The sequence below is a fragment of the Athene cunicularia genome (assembly GCF_003259725.1).
Source record: "Athene cunicularia isolate RWA chromosome 21 unlocalized genomic scaffold, athCun1 chr21_part1, whole genome shotgun sequence".
NCBI classification, from domain to species: domain Eukaryota; kingdom Metazoa; phylum Chordata; class Aves; order Strigiformes; family Strigidae; genus Athene; species Athene cunicularia.
Genome location: NW_020799127.1, coordinates 4,004,420 through 4,029,514, shown reverse-complemented (window position 1 = coordinate 4,029,514; position 25,095 = coordinate 4,004,420). Strand labels below are relative to the sequence as shown.

The following is a 25,095-nucleotide window of genomic DNA, read 5'->3' as shown; positions in this document are numbered from 1 at the left end:
ATCTGCGGGTTGCGTTCCGGCCTGCCTGGCTGCTCTCGGGGGCGGATTTTGAGTTAGATTCGTAGAACTCAGTCGTCTGAGTTTCTGGGCACCTGGGATTTTTTTCCTTTTTAGCTTATATTACCGGATTTTCGTTATTATGCTGTATTCGTTTAGTCCTGGGTTCTTAACCTCAGATAAAGGTTGAAGCTTGTTTCTTCTTTGCCTTTGTTCTCTCATTCTGTGTATCTTGCTCTAAATTGTTTTTGTTTTGTTTTTTTTTCTTTGCTCTGTTTTACGTGAGGGCTTTTTTATTATTGTTATTGCATTTTTAAACTTTTCTCCACACAACTTTGAGATCTGCCCAACTTTGTAGGTTCCTAGGTTCTCTCACGACAGAAATAATTCCTGAGGTTCTGTGTGGTTTCATAAACATGTCAGTGAAATTATAGGAGCTTTAAAGTGTTTCCTTCCTCCTGACCGACCTGCAGATAATTTCTTCAGAAATAACAAGCGGTTTCTGTGAAATATGAATTTCACAGGAATTCTGGGGCCCAGAACACTGAATTGGGAAAAGGTTTGTGCTGGGAGAAGGAAGCTCGTGTTAGACAACGTTGTGTACACAGCGTCCCAGGACCCCGACTCTGCGAGAGCTCTGCCTGGAATCTCAAGGAACTGTGCCTCTTTAGTGAGATATATGGCTTCATAATTAGCCCCTTGCATTTTTTCATGAGTGCTAGCATCAGCGTTCTATGATGTGTTTCCCTGATTAACAGCTGCTTTGCAACTATTTCCGTGTGCCACCGATAACCATATTTGTCAAGTTAGTCCTGGCAGAGCACTGATTTCTTACTAAAATGCAGCATTTCTGTTTGAAGGGGTTTTCTTGTTCAGTGCGGTGCCAGGCTTTTAAGTCAGCCCTTGTTAAAACGTAAGTTGGCTTTAGCCTGATGCTTGTTAACAGGATTCTGGGTATCTCCTTTAGAGTAGGAGTGCAGAAACCTTTCACAGACAATTTAATCTTCTGAGCCTTGCAAACATACAGCCGTACACTGAGGGGGTGTTGCTGTAGGCTAATGTATTGATCAGTTCCATTTGCCCTATAGCTGTGGCCTTCTGCTCTGGCTGAAATAGGTTGAGTGTTTGTTGATACTGCCATATTATTATTTTTTAATACACTGGAAAAAAATTAATTCCAACTTCTTTTACATACGTCATGTATATTGCCAGTGTTGATTGCTTCCGCACATGTAATGTAAACTGTCTGTGCATAGTTCATGGCCTGTGCCGCCTCTGCTTAATGAAAAGAAGTGTTGCATTTAAACAGATACAGATCCACTCAGAAAGACAAAATACCATCCCTTGCAACGTATAATTCAGACCCAACCTTTACATCACAGGTCATCTCAAAGTCTCAGTCTATCAACAAATGCTGTTTAGTAATAACCTACAGAGGGTTCCCAGTATTAGGAAATCTATTAGAGCTCTTACAGGCTGCACTCCTGGTGGCTTTTGATTCTCTTTTCCACGTGGAACTCTGTTACCAAATCCTGTGCAACTTTTATTGATGAAGGTGATTTTCTTATACAATTTTGTTAATTGACTAGAGTTTTGGGTTTGGGTTGTTTTGGTTTTTTTTTTGAGATGGTAGAAAGTGGTCATTTGCCACAGTATTTTAAATGTCATGGTATATTTTTGTAATGCTAGTAACTGATAAAGTAGCTTAGATTGCTTCATTGGAAACCATGCAGCTTTGAGCATGATAAGAAGTAAGGCTGGTTTTACTTTCTCCATTAACACAAAAGGGAGGGAAATTAGGAATGAAGGACCTTGGCTATAACGTCAAAGTGCTGTGCTTTGGCCCAGAATTTCACCAGCCTGCTGCACTCCCACAACATCTGCAATAAAGTTCCTGTCTCCATTTTATACCTTTGACATTGAAGCAGAATATTTGGCTTGAATTTATGCAATTTGGCCGGACAAAATTATAATCCATGAATAGTTACATTCATCTTCTAATTAGAAAATCAAACTGTAGGACAAGACCTGCTGCAGGATTCCTACCCCTCAGTCAGTCTTTGTGTATTCTATCACTGCAGAATGGTGTGGGCTGGTGGTGGGCTAGCAAGTTTATGGAGTTGACTTGCTTTTAAAAGCCAAATACACTGTCTTTCATTAAGAGAAATGTGTACCTGATCCACTAGATAAAACTAGTTTGCTGGCCAATGTGTGCTGGCAATCTAGGAATTAGGGTAGTGATAAAATGCATTTTATTTGGCAGTGTCCTAATACTATAAAAATTTGAAGAAGTGTTACAAATGATACAGAAATAGTATGGAGCGATGTTACCAGCTGAGTCAGAGTGCTATTTGCTGCATGATTTTTTTGGCTATACGCAGGACTGCAAAGTCCTCTCATCATCCTCCTCCTTTTTCTGTTTAAATTATGGACTGCAGTTGCCCTTGTTTGTGCAAAGAAAATGATCCATAGAAGGTAGGAACGTTCTTGTGTACGTTCATTGAAAATATTGGCATTTTGACATGGCCAAAATTGCTTCATAAGTTGCTCATGTATACAAGATGAATTATAAAAATGAAGAAGTTTCAGCTCAGCCTACAGGAGGACTGTTCCGAGGTAAATGCAAACACGAATATGAGAAACATGGGATTACTGGGAGGAGGAATACATGTCCAGGATTTTTTTTTTTAATGAAGTTTGTTGTTGCTTGTAATTTTTTTTTTTTTTAAGATTAAAAACATTGTGAATAATGGAGGAAGTGATGCAGGGGAGAGATAAAATAGAAGTTTATTTTGGAGTGAAATTTACTACTGAAATGTTTACATTTTTACAAGGCAAAAATAAGTTATAATAAAGGGTTAGAATCAATAAAACGTTCACATGGTTGTGATTGAAATAGCACAATGAAAAATACTGCTTATTTCTTACAGGTTTTTTTAATGCTTAAAAACTGATAATTAAATATGAGAGCCTGCAGAATTTCAGGTCTGCGGGCTGCTTGTGCCTGTGTGTCTAGCTCACTAAATGTGGGAGGGAGTGTTGAGGAGTTTCTAAGAAACAAACAAGTAATTATTGTTAGAAGGAGAGTGGTTTTGATATGTTCACATATCTGTTGGTCTGCTCATTTGGGCATCTTTCTTATTCAGCATATTATCTTAAGGTTATTAGTTTGGGCGCTTTATATTTCTGCATCTGGCATAGCAATCTCAGCACAGTTTAAATCTGTGATTTGCCTGTCACCTGCATTTCAGCTGGAGACAGATCAAGTGCACATAAATGAAACCGAAGTGTACTTTATGTGGGGTATTTTGCTATAGTGTTTTATGGTTCAAAATTACTGAATGTAAACTTAAGGAAAAAAATGAAGGAAAATAAGAAAAGGAAAAGAATTAAAAACACCCCATTCATTTTATCCTCCCAACTTTGAAGTGTGCTGGGACTTTGTCAAATTCCCGTTAAAATAAATATGTCAATTTCATCTCTCTTCCAAATTCATTTATCATGCTTTTTTAAAAGGTGTTTTCTGCTTTACCTGATGTTTAAATTGGATTCGCTCGTTTATGCTGTTCTTTGCTGTATCCCCCATGTTTTTCTTAAATGAATTAGTAATGACAGCGTACTCCATCATACCCTCTCTACAGCCACTTTAAGGGAAGCCTGGTGATCTAAACCTTTTAACCTATTAAAGATGATTTTCCCCAATTGAATCAGACCCACCACAGGTGTAATAACTAATCATTTAAACTACACCTGCTATTATGTATTTTTAAGCCATTATGCATGTTGGATAGATGATAATTCATGTTTATTGCATTGTCCAATGGATCCGTTTTGCCTACACTAGCCTGATTAATGTATTTAAAGAAATAAGAGATGCAATTTAAAAGAAAAAAAACATTGATGGAATGCACTGAGGAGTACATTGAAAGTGCCATTAAACCCATCAGAACTTTGCTCTCTGACCAGAAATGCATATTCGAAGGGTTTGATTCAAACACAAAGTGAAACTTAGTGATTTCAGTAGCGGTGCTATTTTTTTTTCCTTCCTCCTCTGCTGTGAAAAGTTTTGAAAACCTTTTTGGAACTGAATTCCAGAGACTGTATTTTAAAATAGACTCTTCAAGATCTACCTAGGTCTAAACATATACCACCATTTTAGGAGAAGTTTTATGCCACTATTTGGGGAGAAAATCCTCTTCCATGCATATGCATGGATATTTTTAGCCCTAGAGGAAGGAAGTAGTCTCTTCCACTGGTTCACATGGATGTGTCCATCTCTTAAGTGCTGTTAACTTCAGGCACATCATTCCCCTGATGCCCCAATCGGATGTCTTTGCATAAACATCAGAACAGATGTCTTTGTATAAAAGTAAAGTGAATCGCTAGTGCAGCAACATACAATAATGTGTGTAATAGTATAGGAGACTATGTGGAAAGTTCACCTACCATATGAAGAAAAAAAATCAAATACCTTTCATTGGCACTAAATGGAAATGTAAAAAACTAGAAAACTAGTGCCCTTGTCGTTGATGCCATTGAGTGTTACCCCATATTTTACCCTTTTGTTCAAATGAGTGGTTTGTTTTAAGTGCTCTGTCACCTTAAAGAAGGATGTAGAAGTCAGCCTTTAGAAAAGTAATCTGTGATTTCTGATGGTGTGGAACATAAATTTAACTACTCATCTACCCATTTATGTAATGAGAAGTGACTTTTTTGGTATTTTTGTTACGTGATTCAAAACATGTGAAGCTGCTTCTTTTCCAGGCTGAGGTTTATTTATTGCTTTCAGTAAATTAGAATGTTGGCAAAAAAGGCCTTAATCTCTTACAATTTTCAGGGAGCTTTAAGTCAGATAGAAAGGACACATTCTTACTCATAAGCCTACTATTACACATCATATGCATTGTCTCACGGTTGCCCTCAACTGTAGGAACCAAGTTAGATAACAAGATGACAATATAAATGACAGAAACCCATAAGAATCTTAATGGAGTTTTGTACAGGTTGAGCTGCTCCAAGATTAATTCAACAAGAAACTTCTAGGTTGAAATGCCATAATTGTGCTGTCTGATTAGAGTTGAGCCACGAACTCTGATACTCATTGAACCGTTTCTGAAAGTTGGATCAGTGTCAGCTCTAGACCATCTCCATGTGTTGGATGTGATGCCTTACTCTGCAGCACAGAATGCGTAACGTAAAACAGGAATTTGACCATTCCTAACTTGGATCTTTTCTCTCTTCTATTTCTCCAATCCTCCTCCTCATCAGATTGTGACAGCAGTGAAGTTTTTACAGAATCCACGAGTCCGCCAAAGTCCTCTTGCAACCAGAAGAGCATTTCTGAAGAAGAAAGGTATGGACTCTTAAGTTTGCAGTCTCAGTGATAATGAGGGAGCTTGAGTTAGCATAAAGCCAAAATGTATTGCTATGGAAAATGAAATTATAAGGACAAAGCAAGTAGCCTGTCTCAAAAAAAGATTTTACATTTGTAAGAAATATCAGTCTCTTTTCTTCCAAACTGACTAGAGCAATATTGGCACCAGATGTGGAATTGAAGTATACAGAAGACACATTGGAAGTTTTGGGGTTAACTATCATCAGATCTTTTCTACAATGAGGACCGTTTAGAGTTGTGGGCTAGTTGGTCAGTTCTAACCTTAGTGACATTGGCTGTAGAATGACCAGCTTCTAGGTGAAAAGGTCAAATGTTTCCAAAGAGAGCCAGAGAGAGGAATGAAGGGCGAAGGACTTGGTGAAAGTAAACAAGGTCAGGTTAAGGTCAAGCTTGGGGTCAACATGACTTTCAGGCTGAAATGGTAAACTACTGACTGAGTTTAGCCCTTTTCTGTAGCAGGGATAGAACAGATCCTGACAAATCCTATATCGTCTTAGACAGATGGAACATACTTTAGCCATTGCCTACTGAGTATTTATTTTACTTTCTGACTCATAGTGGAACTATCTTTTGGTTGCTTTTTTTTTTTCTTTCTGAAGTTTTTAGTCCACAACTCACAGTGCATTTCAGGTGAAGTTCACTCCATATTATGCTACCCTCCTGGGACCATATTGCTTAGATCCTTACCGCAAGATGTAAATAAGGACAGTCTTACTCGGAGTTAATTACATACACTATAGCACTTTTAGCAGTTGGAATGATACTGAAAATACAAACTCAAAACTTTAGAGGGGAGTGACCCACTTATACATTGAAGTCATAAGTACTTCAGGGTACATCAAATTCTATAGCTAAAGATCTTGAGTTTTGAAAAGTAGGGAAGCCTGTGAAATATATATCACTCAGTTTGGGGTTATGAACTGTTTATTGAGATGCCTGGGACCTGATGTCATGAGATGGAGAGTTCAAGTATATGCACCACTTTGCTCATCTTGAATAGCAAAGGACCTAGAAGGGAATGGCAGTCTTGCGCTTTAGCAATGATGTCATGACAAGGGTACCTCACTTTGAGTGTGATCCTCTCACTGCTTGTTCTCATGCCAGTTAGAGAACATTCCAATCACATAGGTATGTTGCTTGCCCTGCCTTGCCATCAGGATGGCATTAAAATTTGGAGCCTGTTGGCCGCTGTGCTCCATGAGTTTTTCCTTGAAATATGTGGACCTACGGGGAGTAATTAATCATAAAAGCTTGGGGATTTCAAGTCTATCATCGAAGCAATGAAGCAAGGGAAAGCTGAGCCTAAAAGCTGTGCTGATTACCCGGGGTAACCTGATACAAAATCTATTGTTGCTGAGAGATCCTTAGCCCCCAGTATATCGTGCAATATTATAACTGCCTGATCTTCTTCTGTGCTGACAATGACCAGTTATTCCTCATTTTCTCTCTCAACACAGCTGGGTTAGAATTTCATTTGCAGAAGGTATTTAGAGCAATTTAGAGACAAATGTCTCTGGTGTTTGCTCTGCACTTCCCCACCGCAGGCTTCGCTGAACAGTTTTTAGTATCAGGAGCTCCATCTAATCTGTTTAATTTTAATAAATCCCTGACTGGGAGAAGAGGAAGAGTGGGGAGATGGAGGCACAGAGAAACTGTGGCCCGACTAATACTTCTTATGAATTACTTGGCTAATAATTACTAAAGAGCAGAAATGGTTTGGTAGAGCTGTTTGTTTGTTCCTGTTTGTTAATTAGCCCTCCTTCCCTTTGTGCCAATTGTTTGTTTGAAAACTTAACAGTAGGAGATAGGAAGGAGCAGGGTCCAGTAGTGCCTGTACCCAGCAGCCACCAGAAATATGTCCATATGGAATCTGACCACTGAATTTACAACATGGCTTCTGGTCAGTGCTCAGGAGCAGAAGGTACACACTGTCATGGCACCTCTGTGCTCTAGCAGATGGAGGCAGTTATTTTTGAAACGTAGATGTTGTGGCTAGTTTAGTCCTGAGTAAATGAGGGATTACACGGTTTGGTTGGCTGCTCCCCGTACTCTCTGATATACAGTCATTGTCATCCCAATGATAACATTTATCCCCATTTTACAGATAGTTAGGCTGTTTGGTAGAGAAGTCCTCACTGTCAGTCAAAAAAGCATTTTCTGTAGAGAAACCATTTCAGTTGCAAGAGTATCTTTTAAAATTATCTTTGCAGGAAATAATACAGACATACCCTTGTATTTTTTTCACAGTCACTCCAATCCATGCTTCTTCAAGTAGAAATTGTAGTAGAAGATCTTTTTATGGACCCCAGAAGAATTTTAGTGGAGGGGAATTTTTATATCTGTAGATAGTTGTACACCACATATGAACTTCTGTTTCGTGGTTACTTCCATGGAACCATACAGGAGAGGTCTCTGACTGCCCACTAAGTCTGGTTAAAAACTCCTGCAGTGGAGAGGGTAGTTCTGCATCACCTCATGTCCGTGAATGCAGAGGGAGAAGAGCAGGTGCCCTACGCCTACAGGAGCCTTCCACTAGCCCAGCTACAGGCCCTGTAGGCTACAGGAGTAGGATTGGAGCATTAGCTCCAGTTGAGCTTTCAGGTCCCACAATCCTGACACTGCCTAAGAAATTTCACTTCTGGGACTTGCAGAGATGGTTCCACTTTGAATTTTTTTTTTTCTTCTTTTTTATAAGCATCTCTTTCCTAAAAAAGGCCAATCAAATTTTATTTGCTTTTAACTATTTTATATTTAGTATAGGAACTGGATTTTCTCTAATACATTTCCGTGCAGTGAGAAACAAAAGTTTCTGTACGATCATCAGCTGCACTGGGTTTTGGTTTCTTGTGAAGCAGTAGCTGCAGAGACTGAAAGTAGATTTTCCTGTTTACTTGCAGGTCAGGGGTTTGCTGAACTGCTCTCTCCAGAACATGGGATGATACTTTTGATGACAGTTGGGAGAGTGAGGGTGTCCTGGATTTGTAAAAGGTCTTTCAAAAGTTGGATGAGATTTCTCTGTTGTCTTAAGCACTTTTAAACTCCCAAATACAGAGGCATTAATGAGAAACATGAAGTTATTAGAATCATTTATCATTTTCTTTGAAGCTTACACTGGCATTTTGTGTAATTTATGACATTTCCTCCTTTTTATCATGAACTTCTTCAGATGAAGGGAAAAACAGCTGTTTCCCCTCAGAGTATCTGAAAGAAAAGAAAGGAAAAAAAGATGCTGTTTGTTTTTTGTCCAACTCGCTGATTCTGCTGATGACATGCCACAGAATCAGCGGCGCCTTGGGAGTAATTAGACAGCATGTGGGGTTTAAACCCTTGTGGAAATGTGTCTGTCATCTAACTGTTGTGCCTCAGATGTCCTGTACTGCTCAGTTACCCATCCGGTAACTCATGTGGCTTGTTAATTTTGTGTACGCTGAATCTGTAACTTCTGGCAAGATAAGAGAAAGGGGATGGAAGTGCACTATGCATGTGGAGCTCTATTTTTCGGGTGCTAGTCTTTTGGGGCAGGGAAGGGAAAAACTGCTAGGTTACAGACCTATTGTGTAATCTTGGATGAAGAACTTTTTTCTTAGTTGATTGTTCTCTTCATCTGTAAAACGAGTGCAGTAATGCCTTCCTGGAGTGGGATTGTGGGATCAGACAAAAGCATATGAGTAGCTCAGAAATTACAGTGATGGGAGAACACATTAGGGCAAGTAAATGTATAATTGTTGAGTTATGCTGGGAAGGTGTTCACCCAGAAGGTTGGACAGTCTTCAGCAGATACGCTGCCTGGATTGGTCTTCTGTATGTATATGTAACGTCGGGCCACATGCTTCCAAAAGCAGTCACACTCTTGCTTGGGGAGATGAGTTGGACGTTGTTGGAAGCATTGCCCTTTTACATGTTGTGTCTACTAATGTCTTTCATTACTTTGGCTGGTAGAAAGTGAGTTACTACTTCCTTTAGGTCTTGTGGAGTTTTTTGCAGTGCATCAGAGTTCCAGCAAATGTTTCCAGTGTCAAGATGCCAGGCTGGGGTGATTTCTGTAGAGATTAATTAATTAGTTAATTGTACATGCCGCTTCCCAATCAGAGCTCAAAACCTCTTGATTCCCTGAAAACAAATGGCGTCAGCCCCAGAATCTCCAGTAGAAAACTTAATTTTCTTCTTCTTTCTGTGTTCTGCATTCTTGGAAGTTGAACCCCTGTCTTTTCTCCTTTGCCAAAGAAACCCAAGTGGATTGCCTTGAGGACCTGAGAAAAGGGGGCACAGCCCACTGCTGGAAGGCTTTAAAGAAAGTAAATTCTTCAGCAGATTTCAATTTAACCCACTTTTATTACTTTTCTTTTTTATAATTTAAGTCCATTTCATGAGGCAGTTTGCATGTCCTTGAATGGAATCTCGTTACCATGAAAGCTTTTTTAGCATTGATTTCATAACAGTCTTAATTTAATAGCGCCGTCATTACTGAGAAGCCCTGAGAGTGAGGCCCTAGCTTTCCAGGTCACTGACCTTTTAATTACAAACCTTGTTCTGATGGCCAGGTTATCGACTGGACAGCTCCCAACTCCTGCCCCCAGCACGAAGATGAAAATAACTGCTTTCCTCCCCCACTTCCAGAAAAGGGAGGAAAAGAAAAGTAACCTCTTGTGTTTCCAGAATTAATTTTCTCCTTCAGCTTTACTTTGTAATTAATTCTTTAACATGTCTCAGTGAAGCTCGAACAGTTTTTACAAAGCTTTTCCTTGAAAAGAAAATACAATGCAAGCCAATAGAGTCCAGTGACAACTCATACAAAAAATATAGTTAGTAACCTGTGCTGCCAAAATACCTATTTTGGACAAACTGCTATGCCCTCCAAACCTTAGCTTTTCTAGAAATGACCATGTTTGATATGAGAATGTGTGAGTAGGCTGAAAGTGTAGATATTCAAGGAATGGTAGATGAGTTGTCCTTCTCTTCAAACTCGCTGACAGGATATGGATTTAAGAGATGATGAAGAAAAGGAGTGAAGAGTTCACTGCACAACTGATTGTGTGAGTGAGCACTTGTCTTGTTATGTACTTGCAGGTTGGGTAACTTGTTCTCTAGTGCCAGTGCCTGCACAGACCTCATCACCTGCACTTGCAAAGCTACAAGCGAGACCTGGAATTCAGATACTGATAACAAAAATGTATTGCAAGAATACACTCAGTGTATTAAGCATCTAGAACAAATGACTTTAACACACAGTGAGAGGAAGTTCACTAGCAGAGCTAGAACCAGAGTGGCTTTGCTTTCTGATTATTAAAGTTTGCAACAGATGTTCAGGTAGTATAAAGTAAGACTAACAGCTTGTGTAGACTTACAGAAGTTACTGTACATGTTAAATGGAAGTCAGTGCATTCTACATTTTCATAATGCTTTTCACCTGATGATCTTAGAGCACATCGTACCTATTAACCATTGAAACTTCACAGCTATTTGAATGGAACATGTTTGATGGTGTGTATAGGGTTGTCTAGATCTCACTGTGCTTCCTGCTAAAAAGCATCCACCTCTGAGGTAGAGGACAGCAGCTGCTTAACATCACTGTGTGTTTTTTAGGAGAGGAAATGAAGAATACTTTATTTAAGTGATCTTGCAGAGGGAGCTTTAAGGATAGAGAACGTAATTACTGAGTAAAAATTTTACTAAGATTCTTGAAAATCACTGTGGGATATTTAATTACTAAAGATGCTTAGGCCTCTGTTTATGACTTTGAAAGACAGCTAATGTGCCTTATAATATTTTGCTTAGGTTAAACAAAAATACGTCCTACACCTGTTCATGCAACCAGTTTGTTCTTTAGTTGCCTCCCATCCAAGCTTTGGGTCAATACAATCCTCCATAAATGGGGAAATCTGGTTGTTTCCCAAGGAACTTATTAGGGATTTGAAGAGGGAAACGTGAGAGAATGAATGCTTCCATTGCTAGCAAACTCACAGCAGTTTCTATCTGAATCAGCTTTATCAGTGGTCCCATCCAGTTTTGGCACTCTGCTGTGTTTCCCACAGGGAGGATTTCCACTGCTGGGTCTCATAATGCCGAAGAATAGATATGCTCATGATCCAGAAATTAGTCCCACAGTTCCGTATTTTGTATTAGTTCCCTTCTTTTTTCTTCCTGAAAATGATTGAGAATCTCTATCCATCTGCTGTGAAGGAGATGTCTCCCTGTCCTGCCAGTCTTTTATCTGCGTATCTGTCACTTGCTGTTCAGTACCAGCCTATTCATCATTCTGACTCTTTTCCCCCATCAATTTTACCAGTGTTTGTGATATCTGAACTTGTCATGAACTCTATGGATTTTCTTGGCTTCTTTGGCAAGAAGAGACCTGCAGCAGTAGTGCTAACAAAATGAATGTGATAAACTGATCAACTCCTGGGGAGTTGGGTATGGCTATTTTTGGAGTTGTCAGAGTTTCTGAAAGGAAGTCTTTATAGCTGATAGATACCTTTCACTATCATTCATGTCTTTGACTCTTGTCTCAACCACTAGTGATTCACGAGTGGGCAGAAAACCACCTGACATTAGTTAAGGCATAACTAGCCATGTGATGCAGTGTACAAAGGAAGGCAGTCCTTTCTTTTTCCTACCTTATAATGTTCATAATGGCCAGATGATTAAGAAAAGTGTTTGTATATTTGATAGAAACTGTAGTTACTTACAAGTGATTTGTTATTTTAGAAGAACATTGTACTCAGTGTACATTTCATTGTTTTATACCAATTGGGTTTTATAGCTCAATAGTTTCTCAAAATGAGGTTGAACAATACATTCCTATCCTACTGGAATTTCTGAGATTTGGAAATTTGTTTTTGTATTAAATAGGAATTAACATTTAAAATCACAAACTTTTTTAAAAAATGAAATATTATAGACATGTCAGACTGGAGTTCTTAATATTGTAATAAAGGAGATTGATAGAATAATATAGTATGTACCATAATATTACAGTAAAAATATTTTGGAAAATTGTTTTTGATTTGTTATGAAATCATTACTTTCCTCCAGAACATTTTGGGGTTTTTTGAAGAAACACTTTCTATGTGAAAAAATTATGTCCTAGAAGTTGTTGCAGAGCTCTGCTTGGAACCAAAGAATTCTTTCATAAAAGTGCTCTTCACTAGCAGGAAAATAAATCATCATTGTCACTGGATAGCTCCAACAAGCTTGTCATCTTGCTCTGGTTTGTACTTGCATGTTTGCCTTGAATACTCTAGACTGCCGCCTCTGAACTCAGAATGTTGCTGAACATGAGGTGTAAAGTCTTTCTTGGGCCTTTTTAATGGGAGCAGAAGAAAAACTCATGGAAAACTTAAGGCTACTAATCTTCACAGTGTATTTGTTTAAGCAAGATTATTTTAAAGGGTTTTGGTACAAGATCTGCTGTTTAATATTAAACCCATGAAAATCTCAGTGACTTTGTTTTCTGTGTGAGGTTTTGAGAAGGTACATCACAACAGGCACCCCGTTGATGTTTAATGATGTTGTGAAGAAGACATTGAGGAAGCAACTCTCAAATATTACATCCTCTAAATGTCTATATATGTGTTCTGTGACAGAGGATAGAAGTCACATTAGTGGTAATATCCTCCTCTTTACTTCAGGCTCATCCTGCACTAATCTTGAACCATTTAGATCTATACTTCACAGAACAAGAGAGGTGATTAATTTAGAGTATTGGGTAAACAGTCTGCTACGTCTCCTGTTTCTTTTGGGCTACAGAAGTTCCTCATGATTTCAGTGAAGAGTCCAGAATCACCTTTGCCATGGTTTTGTAGCTTGAAAATTATTGATAAATTGTACCAGACTGGTTTGATGCCCAGGAAGTTGTGCATGCTATGAAATATTGGTTGTAAGCTTAATTTTAACAAATAATTGGAATGTCATGGGTTTAATGATGTCTCTCCACTTGGCTATCTGACAGTAACTATGTAATGTAAGAGAGCTGTTAAAAATGGCTTTGCAAAATTAACTCCTATTGCTCACTGAGTGTGTTTTGAGTCATATCTGCCTTGTTTACTGTAAAAATAATATTTCCATTCCTGGTAGCATTGAAAAACCAATATGATTACAGGCAATGCTAAAATAGTCAGTTATTATATTCTGAGTCCTGAAATTGTTAGCCTTAGTGATGGACAAAAAAGATTCAGACCCTAAGTCTGATTTGTAAATTTAATTTACAATATTTAATTTACAATAAATATTTATCATGTTTTCAAGTGAAAGTAAATGCAGAGTGCTGAAAGAAAGTCACTTCTGTAGTTAAAATCTGAGGGCAGCTATTGGAGATCTGAGATATGACTGCTTGCTTGGCTTTGGGCAAGTTACTTGTTCTCAGCTTGCCCATCTGTAAAATGGGGTTAATTGCCACTTTTGCATTATTGACTTATTAAGATTTATGTTAGCTATGGTTATAAACTGCTTTGGTATGCTTGTTTTGGAGTTCTTGGTGCTGCGGCGTGTGATTTTTGAAGTTGCTTGCTGCAGTAAAAGCTACACTTGCAGAGAGGTTGAGAATTTACTTCTGTCAGCTTTGTATGGGAGGGGAGAGCTGCAAACTTTAGAATGTCAGACTGTCGGTGCTCAGGCAGATTGCGTGCAATCCTAATCCAGCCCTGCAGCTTTGACCTTTGAAGCAAGCTTCACCTTGAGACAGTTGAAGAAATCTATGTACGTTTGTATAAAAATATTTTTGTGATAGAAGGAATTTGCTCTTCATGGTCATCCAGCCCAGGGTTTTCCCACAGTCTTCCTGGAGCAAGTAAAGGAATTCAGTTCCTGATCTGCTCTATGAATGAACCTGGTATTCTAAGTCTGGAGACAGCTTTCTCTCCTGGGGCTAAAACAAGGAGCGTAATTAGGATAATCTGTGTTGCTCTTCTGCTGAAATCCATCTCAAACCTAATGATACTTTCCTGCTAGGAAAGATAAAATAAGTTCCTGTATGAGATAATTCTCTAGGTTCTCTTAGACAACATTTCTACTCTGTTTAAAACTGTGTTCTGGGTGCCCGTGAACATGAAATCCTACTGTTTGCTTTTCTGCTATGCACTGTTTCCTCTTAATTTTAATCTGGAGTGCAATCATTCTTTCCTTAGCTAAAAGGGGAATTTAGGTTTTGGTTCATTCTTTCCTATTCTTTCTGATGGAACCTAGTCCAGGCGAGACTCCATTCCCCGAGGAGGAGGGCAGAGAATTCATTCTCAATGAAATCTGAGGCTCTCTGAAGTAAAAGCTGTTGACTTTGTCATACTGTGCAAATGTGCATTGCTTTTAGCAAGACAATAAAGGGTAAATGGGGTGATCTCTGCTCCTGTGGAGAGGTCGGGTGGTTACATTACACAATCTTCTAGAGCATCTTGCAGCAAATACATGGGTTATATTAAAAGTTGCAATCATATCATTTTTTAAAAGTAAATTGCTGACCTTATGCAGTGGAATCAGCTTTATTGAATTTCGCCAAAAATGCGTTTATAATCCCCCCCGCCCCTGCATACACATGATATTCATGTCCTTGCTGCCCATGTGGAAATGTCCCTTTTTATGGTGATAAAATTAAATTTGTCTTTGTCTCTGCCTTGCCTCACCTTTTAAGATTCCATCCTTAAGAGACACCAGTGGATATCTGTACCAGAGAATGAAGATGGGCAATATCCCTGCATGGATGGCTGGCTGATTGTGAACCAACTGCCACGGAACAAATAAATAAGCTTTTCACATTTAGAGGACAAATAAAGCTGAGGACAGGTGTAATATGAGTATTTTTCTAGGAGTGTTGTGGCCTTAGCATAGGTAAGAATTTATTTTGACTTGCAAGTACTTACGCTGTGCTTTTTCTGGATTTTTTTCTAATTGCCACGCAATACAAAATGTAAAATCCACGAATAGTTATTGTGCTACTCATGTGATACTGTGTTATGTGTCCTCTTCCATTATTAGTAACTATAAAACCCTCTGGTCTTTGGCCACCTACAGCCCCCTTCCTGAATTCACTCAAGAAAAACAGCAGTGTTTCTCAGCATGCTCAAAAATATAACAAATTTATATCCCATATTTCTGTACCCTTTGTATATTCAAAGTACTCTACAAATATTAACTGACTAAGCTTGTGACACCTTTCGTGGAATGGCAAGATTATAAAAATTAATTTAATGTACTTCTGATTATGTTTTCTCTTCTTCGTTAGATCTTTACATTCTTCAAACAGTTTGCAAATTCCAGATTTCAGCGGGCAACGGAGGAAGTAGCATCCCCCTTTTAGATGGGGAAACTGAGTCAAGTGTATTAAGAACAGTTAGATCTGAAATAATTCTGACTCCCAGTCATGTATATATAAACATAACCGTACTGTGCCATAGTGTCAGTGTGTTGTACTGATGTTTATAGCATTTTCAGTAAAATTACTCAAAGCATTTTTGTGTTTATCCTCTCCAGGTCCCAGCTGCTTTGAGGGGGGTGGGAGAGGTTAAGCTAGTTTTATTCAATAAAATCAACGCAAACCATCTAAGTAAATGAAGGGGCAGATTGGCCTCTGCAGTGTAAGCATGTATCCCTTCGTAGAGCATCTCCCCCAACCTGTCTTCCTTTTTATGTAGCATTTAAAAGCCTAGTTGCTCAGAGGTATACAGGGAAGAATATCAGAATATCATTGCTTCTGCTCTTCAAGTAACCAGGAGAATGCAGCTGTTAAACTCAGAAATATAAAATACATGTTTAAAAGATGACTCTGTATGTGTTTAAAAAAGAGAGCGAGAGAGAGGATTCAAGGGAACCAAAAAATAGCAGGTTCCATTACTGTAATTAAATGGCAGCATTTAACCTATCAGGCCGTTGCGTGTATGTGAGAGACGAGCAGGGAGCTGCATTTGAAATGATCACTGTCTTCCTTGGGGGATAGAGTAGTTAAATAATTTGTTTGTGAGGTGTGAGTTCAGTGTCGGGTAAAGCAAGTGCTTGCGTGTGTGTGTGTATCTTAGAAGCTAGGGATGGCTGTGTGTTTACTGAGAATACCCTGGAGGTTGGTATTTACTAGCACGTGCACTGTCAATAAGAACACAAGCTGCTCTTGCCCATTTGTCAGGTTATCTGCAGAGTCAGGGCCTCACCTGGTCCCAGATATTGCATCATAAAAGGAGAGCTTTTTTCACGCTAGGCCACCTGAGACAGACAGGAGTAGCAGTAAAAGAAAACTGGGGAGGAAATAGGGGAAGAAGAGAATCGGTGTCCTTTTAGTGAGCTTCATCTACTATGGTGACTGTAGAGGGTGAGTTGTTTTATCTGGTCATTGGACTTGGCTGTTGGGAGCGTGGGGGCTGTGTCATCCGTCCCTGGGGGACCAAGGGCAAAGCTTCTGCACTGAGCTCTGCCCCTTAAACAGCATGTCAGACAGTCGCTTCCCCTGCAACTGTGTTCCACCTGTGCCTGGCATGGTTCCTGTGCTTACAGTGTGCAAAATTATGTGGAGGGAGAGGGATCTACACAGTGCATCCGTGGCCCTTCACCACTGTCTGTGAAAAGCTCTTTGGGCACCCCTGTATAGTGGTGTTGATCACCAGTTTTGCTTTTGGTACCCTGGAAAAGATATGCATTCTTATGTAGTGCCAAGAAGGGAGTATCTTCCCATTTTTATTCTTTTCTTGTGAGATGATTCCTTTGTTTAGGGGATATTTTCTAGTCCTGGAACTCCCAAGAGCTATCCTCATACAGTCTAAGTTTATACTAATAGCAAGTTTTTCAGCTGCTTCAGCTGCCTCACCTACTGATCTGACTTGTGTTATGTTGCAGGAACATGCCCTTAAGTGTTTCTCAATCTTCACTCCAGTTTCTGTGTGAATTCTGTGTAGCCACTCCCGTTTTAACTCCTGGGCTGGAACTTTCATAAGGCTCTAGAAGACAGCAGACAGTGTTAAAAAATGAGATACTTTGGTATTTCCGTTTTAAACATTCAACCTCAATGACTGGATTTTGTGAGGGCAACACTTGGCCAGAAAGAGACCAGAGAAATGCCATGTATTTTAGCACCCAGTCAAAGCAAAGTATGAATTGTCTCCTTGTGCAATTTGGTAAGAGTTAGAAATCTGGAAGTATTTCCAAAAAAAAAAAAAAAAAAAAAAAAGATGTTACTTGAATAAATTGTTGCAAATGCCTTACCTAGCTCAAATGCATATAATGTACATCTAGACTCTCAAAACTAGCAGTTTGTCTCTGTACATGATAATTGTGTCAGTCTCAACATCTTACAAAGGATATTGTGTAATAGTCCTGTTTTACAGATGTAGAAACTGAGGCAGATGGATGTTAAATGACCTACACAAGGTCAATAGCAAGGCTGGGAATAGAACCCAAATGTGTAGAGGCTTTTTATTATACTAATAAGGAAACTCTGGAGGTGTGTTTGGCATGGTAATCAGAACCCTAGAGAACTAGAAGCAGTTAGTATGTTCTGTGCATGTCCCGAGGGAGCAATGATGAAACTCCTTTTCTACCTTACCACTCCAGTTCTCTGTGTGTGGTCACCATAGTTTTTCCACCACTTAACCTCGTTATTTTTAGTATTGTTAGCATTAGTCGTCCTTTGGGCGTTTAATCCAGACTCCTTTAATTTTCTCCAGAACTCTGAAGAGCTGTTGAAGGCACATGGGGAGAAAAAAATAACAATAAACAAACTAAAAGATGAAAAATGATCTTTTGAAACTTCTGCTATTTTGTTGACTTGTCCCCTAATGTTTTTTGTCTTTGCTCTTCTTTTATCATGAAGGACCCTGCTTGAATGTGTAATCTTGGTTTCTTAAAAGTTCATTTGCTATTGTTTCTTTCTTCTCCACCCAAGATTAACATCCTGTGTGATGACATAGATGGTTGTTGTCTAAATGGACGCGATGTAACCAACAAAATTGTGAAGGGTGGGTGGAGAAATATTTATACAGTTGTGTTAAAAATTACAAAGTAGGTTTGTCTTTTAAACTGAAGGTATTTCAACACTGTTATTGGCAGCTTCAGCCTTTAATTTTACAGGTGGCTAGCTTTGTAGTAGCATTCAGCAAACAATATTTTAATGACATGTAAAAAAATTCTCTAAAACAAAAGAAAGAAGAACGAGGGTGATTTATAATCTGTAATGAATACTTGCTGACATGTCTTTTTATAATAGTGTATTAGTGTCTCTGTCTTTCTGGGGGAAGTGCAAACCAGATTTACCTGAAACATTTGTACCATAATAATCAAATATGTAGTATTTAGACGTATTTTTCTTAATTGAGCTGATCTTCTCGGTGTGATACCTGATTCCTAGGTGTCTAACATTGATTCCACTTTATAGAAACTGGGTTAGAGGAGCAGAGATGCTCTATAAGGTTGTGAGAAAATATCTGTCAGAAAAAGGACTTAGACTCCTGTGTTCATGACTCCTCACCCAGTGTTGGTTTCTTTACATTTCCACATATTTTCCCATACATACTTCCATTGGGGGTTATATTTTCTTAGAAACATGCCGCTGTAGATGCTGTTCTCCAGTGCTCCTTAGAGCATTCCTGACAGAGTGCAGTTATGCACTGTCACACTGCATATTCAGTGTTCTGTTCTGTGCGTTCTTCAAACACTAAAACTTCATTTACTGTAGACTTTATATAATTTTTCATGTGATAAGTCTGGACTAATGGGTTTGTTATGTTCCTTTCTAAAGTTAAAAGTTTTGAAAGTAAAAGAGGAAATAAATAACATTGAGGCAAGTTGCTCTTTACATTGCAGTTAATCTTAGTCTGCAGAGGCTACTCTCTGACAGGTGTTGTCTAATGTAGAAATATCAAGATGTTCTGTTAGTGTGTTTGGGGCAATCAGTAATTCCAGAGCAATATAAGGAACTGGGAATGGTATATCAGGACAGATTTTCTCATTCTTATATAAAACTAAGTCATCCTTCAGATATTCTCAAATCTGGTTAAAGAAATGGCTGGTTTTTACACAGTTCCTTTTGCTTGAACACAGATGTGGGGAGAAAGAGAGTCTAGTTCTAGAATTGCAGGCCAGCCTAGTCCAGTAATAACAGTGACTTCTGATCCGGAGCTATTCCACGTTAGGGCCAGGCTGCTAGGTCAGTTCTGATATGGACCATATTCAGACCTGTATCACTGAAAGGCCTGGTTATTCTTGGCTGCAGTAACAGCAGAGATGTTGGCGTTACAGATGTCTGTTTGACTGCAGATCCTACAGGCCAGCTCCTTCTACTTCAGTGCTGGAATTCTTGTGACATGCTGGTTCAAGCAGTTGGAACCACAGTTTAAAATTGGAGTTTCAAAAGTAGATCAAAACCAAACCTCCTGTACTGCCAGTGTGTTACCGTACCCGAATAAGACAACCTCTGGCTTTCTCCTTAGAAACTCCTAAAGATCGTATCACAGATCAAAGAGTAGCCAAAGGCCAATCATTTTGTTACTATTGCTCAACAAGCTGCTTAACAGAATATTTTTCTTCCACTCAAAGTAAATGGATCTGAAGCACAAATGTTTTCTGACACTGCTGTTTTAAAAATTTGTGGTAAGTTTTGGTGATGAAGTTTAGTTTCTAGGTTTTTGAAGTGCCATGTACCAAACTGTACTATTTTTGGAAATTAACTTCCAGAAGAAATTAATATCCTTTCACCTTTATAGAATGTTTTTTTGTTGTAGTTCCTAATTCAATAGAAAGGAAATCTCATAGACCTGGTGTGTTCTCTGGGTAAATGACTTCATTTACGTGTGCAGTGTTTCTCTTTCCAACCTGTCTTTCCTCTACATAGACTGTTGAATGCTTTGGGTCTGACTGCCTTCTACTCTGTCTCTGAACAGTACCTGCCACAATACCTGCACAATGAATGCCTTTTGGGGTCTCTAAGGACTATCGTAAGTAACGAGGTGCAGGAACCATCACCATGAGACTTGTTTCTCTGCAGGAATAACAGCAAGAATTTGCAGATCATAGTTTGGGTATGCTTGGAAACTTACCCGTTTAGTGTATCTAATACTTGTTTTCTCTGGATGCGTAGTCTTATTTCTAGGGAGGTTGTCAGTTGTGGGAACAAATTACGACAGCACTGTGCTTATTAGAGTAGTGTGTCTTCCATTATCTGGATTTTCCGCCCTATACTGGCTTCTTTTAAACCAATGTCAGAGCCTTGGATATGTTCTGTTCCTGATAAACTATCTTCGAATTGGCATCCTGACATAGAGTCTTCAAAGCCTTCAAACTCCAAGGTAGACATTAATTTGAAATAATTTCAAATATACAGAGATTTTTGTTCTCTGTGTAGTGTTCTCACATCAGGTACTGGCTGAATTGAATGTCCTGAATTGAGTGTTCCCGTGCTACATTGGCTTCCAGCCTAGTCACATGCATTGTCTCTTCATCACTTGTGGTGCAGTAGGCAGGTGGACTTACTCTATCTACCATTGTCCACTCAAAGGAGGCTTTCTATCAGGTACACTTCTTCTGCTTGTATGATAATAGTAAGGAAAAGCTGAAGGCAGGAGACCTAAAAATAAAACCCATAGATAATGATAAAACAAAATTTCTCCCCATTTTTAGAAGGAGGGATTTTTATTTATGTTACAGGTCTTCAGAAGAAGGTACCCAAGATTGAATTTTTGCTGTGGTTTTGCATATACTTGTGTAGACGTTTAACTGGGCTTTGTAACCAACCTTCTGGTTCTGCAATTCAGGTTACTGAGGACTTCTGGACATGTTCTGTTTGATTTAGAGTCATGTTGCTGTCTGCCTTTTTTTTAATTTGAACTTTTTGTGAAGCAAAAATTGTGCCTGTTGAATTATGCTGTCTGCTACCTGAAGATTTGTTGTAGATAAATTCAAAAATGAGGCGTTCAAATCCTCTTAAGGCTGTGATAGCACTGCATCTAATAGGACTTTTGTATTTCAGAATCCCAGGTGTGAGTCCCATTATCCAGCCACTTCTTCTTGCATGTTGTTCCTCATATTCTCCTCTTAGTGCTTTGGCCCCTGAAATATATAGCTTAGTACTGGGAGTTTTTACTTAAGGTATCCGTTCCTTTTTTTCTATGTGGATCAGAAATAACATACTTCATATAAGCAGGGAGCTTACTTTACATTAGAAGAGGAAGACCTGACCTCTCTTAATACAAGTGAAACTGTATTTTCCCTGCCTTGAAACTACCAGTGAAATACATTTTGCACTGACTTATAATGCTGTGATTTATGCTGTGATATGCTTTGTGATATTACAATGTCCTTTTGCCTTTGTGTTTGATTTTTTTCCCCTCTAATAAATTTTAGTGGGTATGTTGTCAGTGAACAGGGGTATTTACCCAAAATACCCATAGAAGAATGAGGCATTCTCCCTGCTGTCTGCTGCCTCAGAGAAGGAATCCTGTGCATTTTTTTCCCCCTCCCATTAATCTTACTGCAATTTTTTTTCCTACATCTTTCCTCCTTGTTTGAAATAGTATTAACAAGGGAGATATTTTAAATAGAAAACAACTAGAAGGAAACATATTTCTCTTCCTCTCTCTCATGTGCATACACATACGTGTTACACAAAACATGAATGAGTGACCAGAAGCAACTTTTTCATTTTACATTTTGAACTTCTCATATATAGAAAACTGACAAGAAAAGTTGTAGTACTTGTTCCTTTTTTTTTTTTTTATTCTGAGACATGCTGAGCAAGTTGCTTGCCCTTTCTTATTCAGAGTGAAAATACTTTGATCCAGTTTTCTGAAGACAATACTCATTTCATAAGAATATTTAATCAGTAGAAAATAGGGAGGATTTAGTTTGTTTGTTTAGTATTTAACCAAGTGAATAAGGCAGATTAGGGGAAGGGGGGGAGACTGGACCCATAAACAAGGTGATATATAATATTTTTTTTCGTTCTCCTTTTAAATAAATACCGATCAGCTTTATGTTCAGAGACAATAGGAGCCGTTGGCTTAAATTTGCAGTTTACTGTATTTATGGCTGTAATATCAAGGTGCTGCCGTCGTAATTTCATGCCCCAATGAGAAGAGCAAGGTCGAAGCAAATGCTTCCATCGGCATCTGCTAACACACTAACTCATAAACAAGGCCCGGCTGGATCAGGTGGCACGGAATAATACAGGCTAATGAAATACAGCACAGCTTTCCATTACTGTTAGTTTTTACAGTGTCGTCATTACGTGTAATTTATGTTTAAAAAATTCAATTTTATACAAGGCTCTGGGAAATAGGGGTCTGCAGGTCACCCGACGACTTTTAACGGCTCTGAGAGTCCTTATTGCACTCTACTGTTCCAACAAAATGTTAATAATAAATAAAAAAAAAAATCCTCTTTTACTTTTTCTCTGGTTTGCATATCTTGCTCTGTCTTTTTAATTACAAGTGGCTAAGGAGAGTTTGGGGCTCTGGATGATGTCAGGAGTTGTCCCCTTTACTGATGCTCCCAGAGGGGGGTTACTATCTGCTTGCTTTGCTTTTGTCTGTCTATCAATCACCTGGGGTCCTGTAAATGGAGTAAACACAGCTGAGGAGAGGGAGATACTTAACAACCTCTCTCCCAAACCCTCACCCTCTGACATTGCCCTCCTCTCCTCCATTACACTTCATTTTATTATAGACTCCAAAAAGCTTGGCCAGGAAGAGAAACTGCTGCCAGATTTATTTATTTATTTATATTTGTTATGCCAAAATACTTTTTATTTTAACCTTTTCCTTCCTGGTTGGCTCACTGTGATTCTTAGCAGTGTACTGTCAGTCAGGTTTTCCTTCCTTATTTTAGTGCTGTGCAACTGAGGTTAGAGCACCTTTATCAGTTGATTGTTGCTTAGTCACCCTGATGGGTTAAAGTATATAATGTTCCTTAAAGACTGCAATTGCATAATTAACAGTCTCCTCGATGAATAAAGCTGTAAGAATTCAAAGCCCTTTCAGTAACTTTTCAAATTACTTTTTATTTCTGCATTTTTTGGCCTGACTGTTGAGACCAGTAATTTTTCCTTTGATGTTTGGGTTCCTTTACGGACAGTTTGAGCTGGAAGGGCAGCAGCAGGATGTTTACATTTGAATACAGTGTCTTAATGTAAATGAAGGCTAAAAAAAATCAGAGTGATGTTTCTGAGACCTTAGGTTTTGTTAAAATATTGGGGCTGGGCTCAACCTCATGAATGCCCCATGAACTAAGGTGCGTGAAAGAAAATGAATCAGGAGACTTTGCCTTTATGACCTTTCTGAAATGTGTTCAGCTAAGCACAGAGTAGGATATGGGACAAACATTTGATAAAAGACTCATCCAGCACTGCATGTAACTGACTGAACAGGTGGAATCATTAGTCTGGATCAGATCCCAGAAGGTTTTTATGATGATTCTTTTAAAATGTGGCCGTGTTCTTTCTGAGCAGAGTTGACTCAGTGGCTTCCAGGAACAGGAGCGTAATGTCGTTTCAGGGTGTCTACCAGTAGCTCTTCCTTTTAGTCATATGATACCTCTCACTAACTTTGGGTAGTCATATAGTTTGTTGTAGCTAAACAATTTGTCCAGTTCTATTTTGTTTTCTTCTTAATAGAAAGTGTGTGCATGCGTGAAGAAAGCAACAGATAGCACCCTGCACCCCATACCCCTCCCCTGCCTTTTGTCCCTGCAAAAGGGTAGCTGTGATGATTGTTCCAGGGTGGTCTCTCAGAGTGGTAGTAAAGCTGGCTTTGGAAACCCACAAAAGGAGCTTAATTCTTTCCACCACCTCGCCCTATTATGGCAGAATTCTTAATTTCTTCCTAACCAGAAATCTTCTCCCTAAAACTAATGTTGCCTTCAGGTTGTGAAAATCTTGCATGAATTACTGGATTGAGCAATGCAAGGAGGGATATAACGAAGAAAAAGTTATCCTCAGTGGATGGAATGGGAAAAAGGGTTGTCACTGAAATGTCAGAGCCTGTGTCAGAGAAGGAGAAGAAGACTTAGTGTCTCATCTAGTTAGGCTCATGCAAGGGTTTTGCATTGCAATTATTGCTACTGTGTTTCATCCAGAAAATAGAGAAGAATGGATTTATAGTAAAACAACAGATTGGGACTCACATCTCCTGAGTTTTATTTTCTGACTGTCGAGAGATTCAGTTCTGACCTTGGAGCACTTCTCATAGCTGTACGTCTCACTTCTTCCTCATCTGTAAAATATGGGTAACAGTACTCCTCTAAGTACTCCTCTACTTCAGCGTGGTCATAAGAGGAGCAATATTCTGATGTACATGAGGTCCTTGTATTAAATAGTAGTAGGTATTATAAAAGGGCCTAAACAGACAGTCAGGTCTTAAAAGTTCTTGGGCAGAGGAGCTTTTTATACAGTACCCGAGGTGCAGGCACCAAGAGATGTTTGTGACAACCCATTTTATCCTCTGACTTGCTCTGATTTTGTGTTTGACTACAATTTGCAGAGGCTGAGCGATCCCTGAGAATTGAGTGGCAGCAGTGACAATCACAAAAGAGGGTCAGCAGGAACCTTTGAGTGCAAAACAATCATGGGTGCTGGATTATTCAAATCAACACCCTGAAGCCTGAAAAGGAAATTTTAAAGCTTTGTGAAAATTATGACTAATTCTTTGCAATGGCTGTGGTGCTGTAGAGGAATGAAATGGATGGCTGGGGGAAGGGAATAGGTTTGCATTCTGTAGGGCTATGAAGACAGTTTCCTTGCATCCTTC

At 38.9% G+C, this 25,095-nt stretch overlaps 1 protein-coding gene across 1 annotated transcript in view; it reads left to right on the top strand.

The window, feature by feature from the left end:
- PEX14 (peroxisomal biogenesis factor 14) overlaps positions 1-25,095 on the top strand; it is a 74,806-nt gene that overhangs the window by 27,842 nt on the left and 21,869 nt on the right. The window contains exon 3 of the mRNA XM_026862826.1: positions 5,266-5,350. Within this exon, the coding sequence (XP_026718627.1) occupies positions 5,266-5,350 (85 nt within the window). The remainder of the gene's footprint in view (positions 1-5,265; positions 5,351-25,095) is intronic.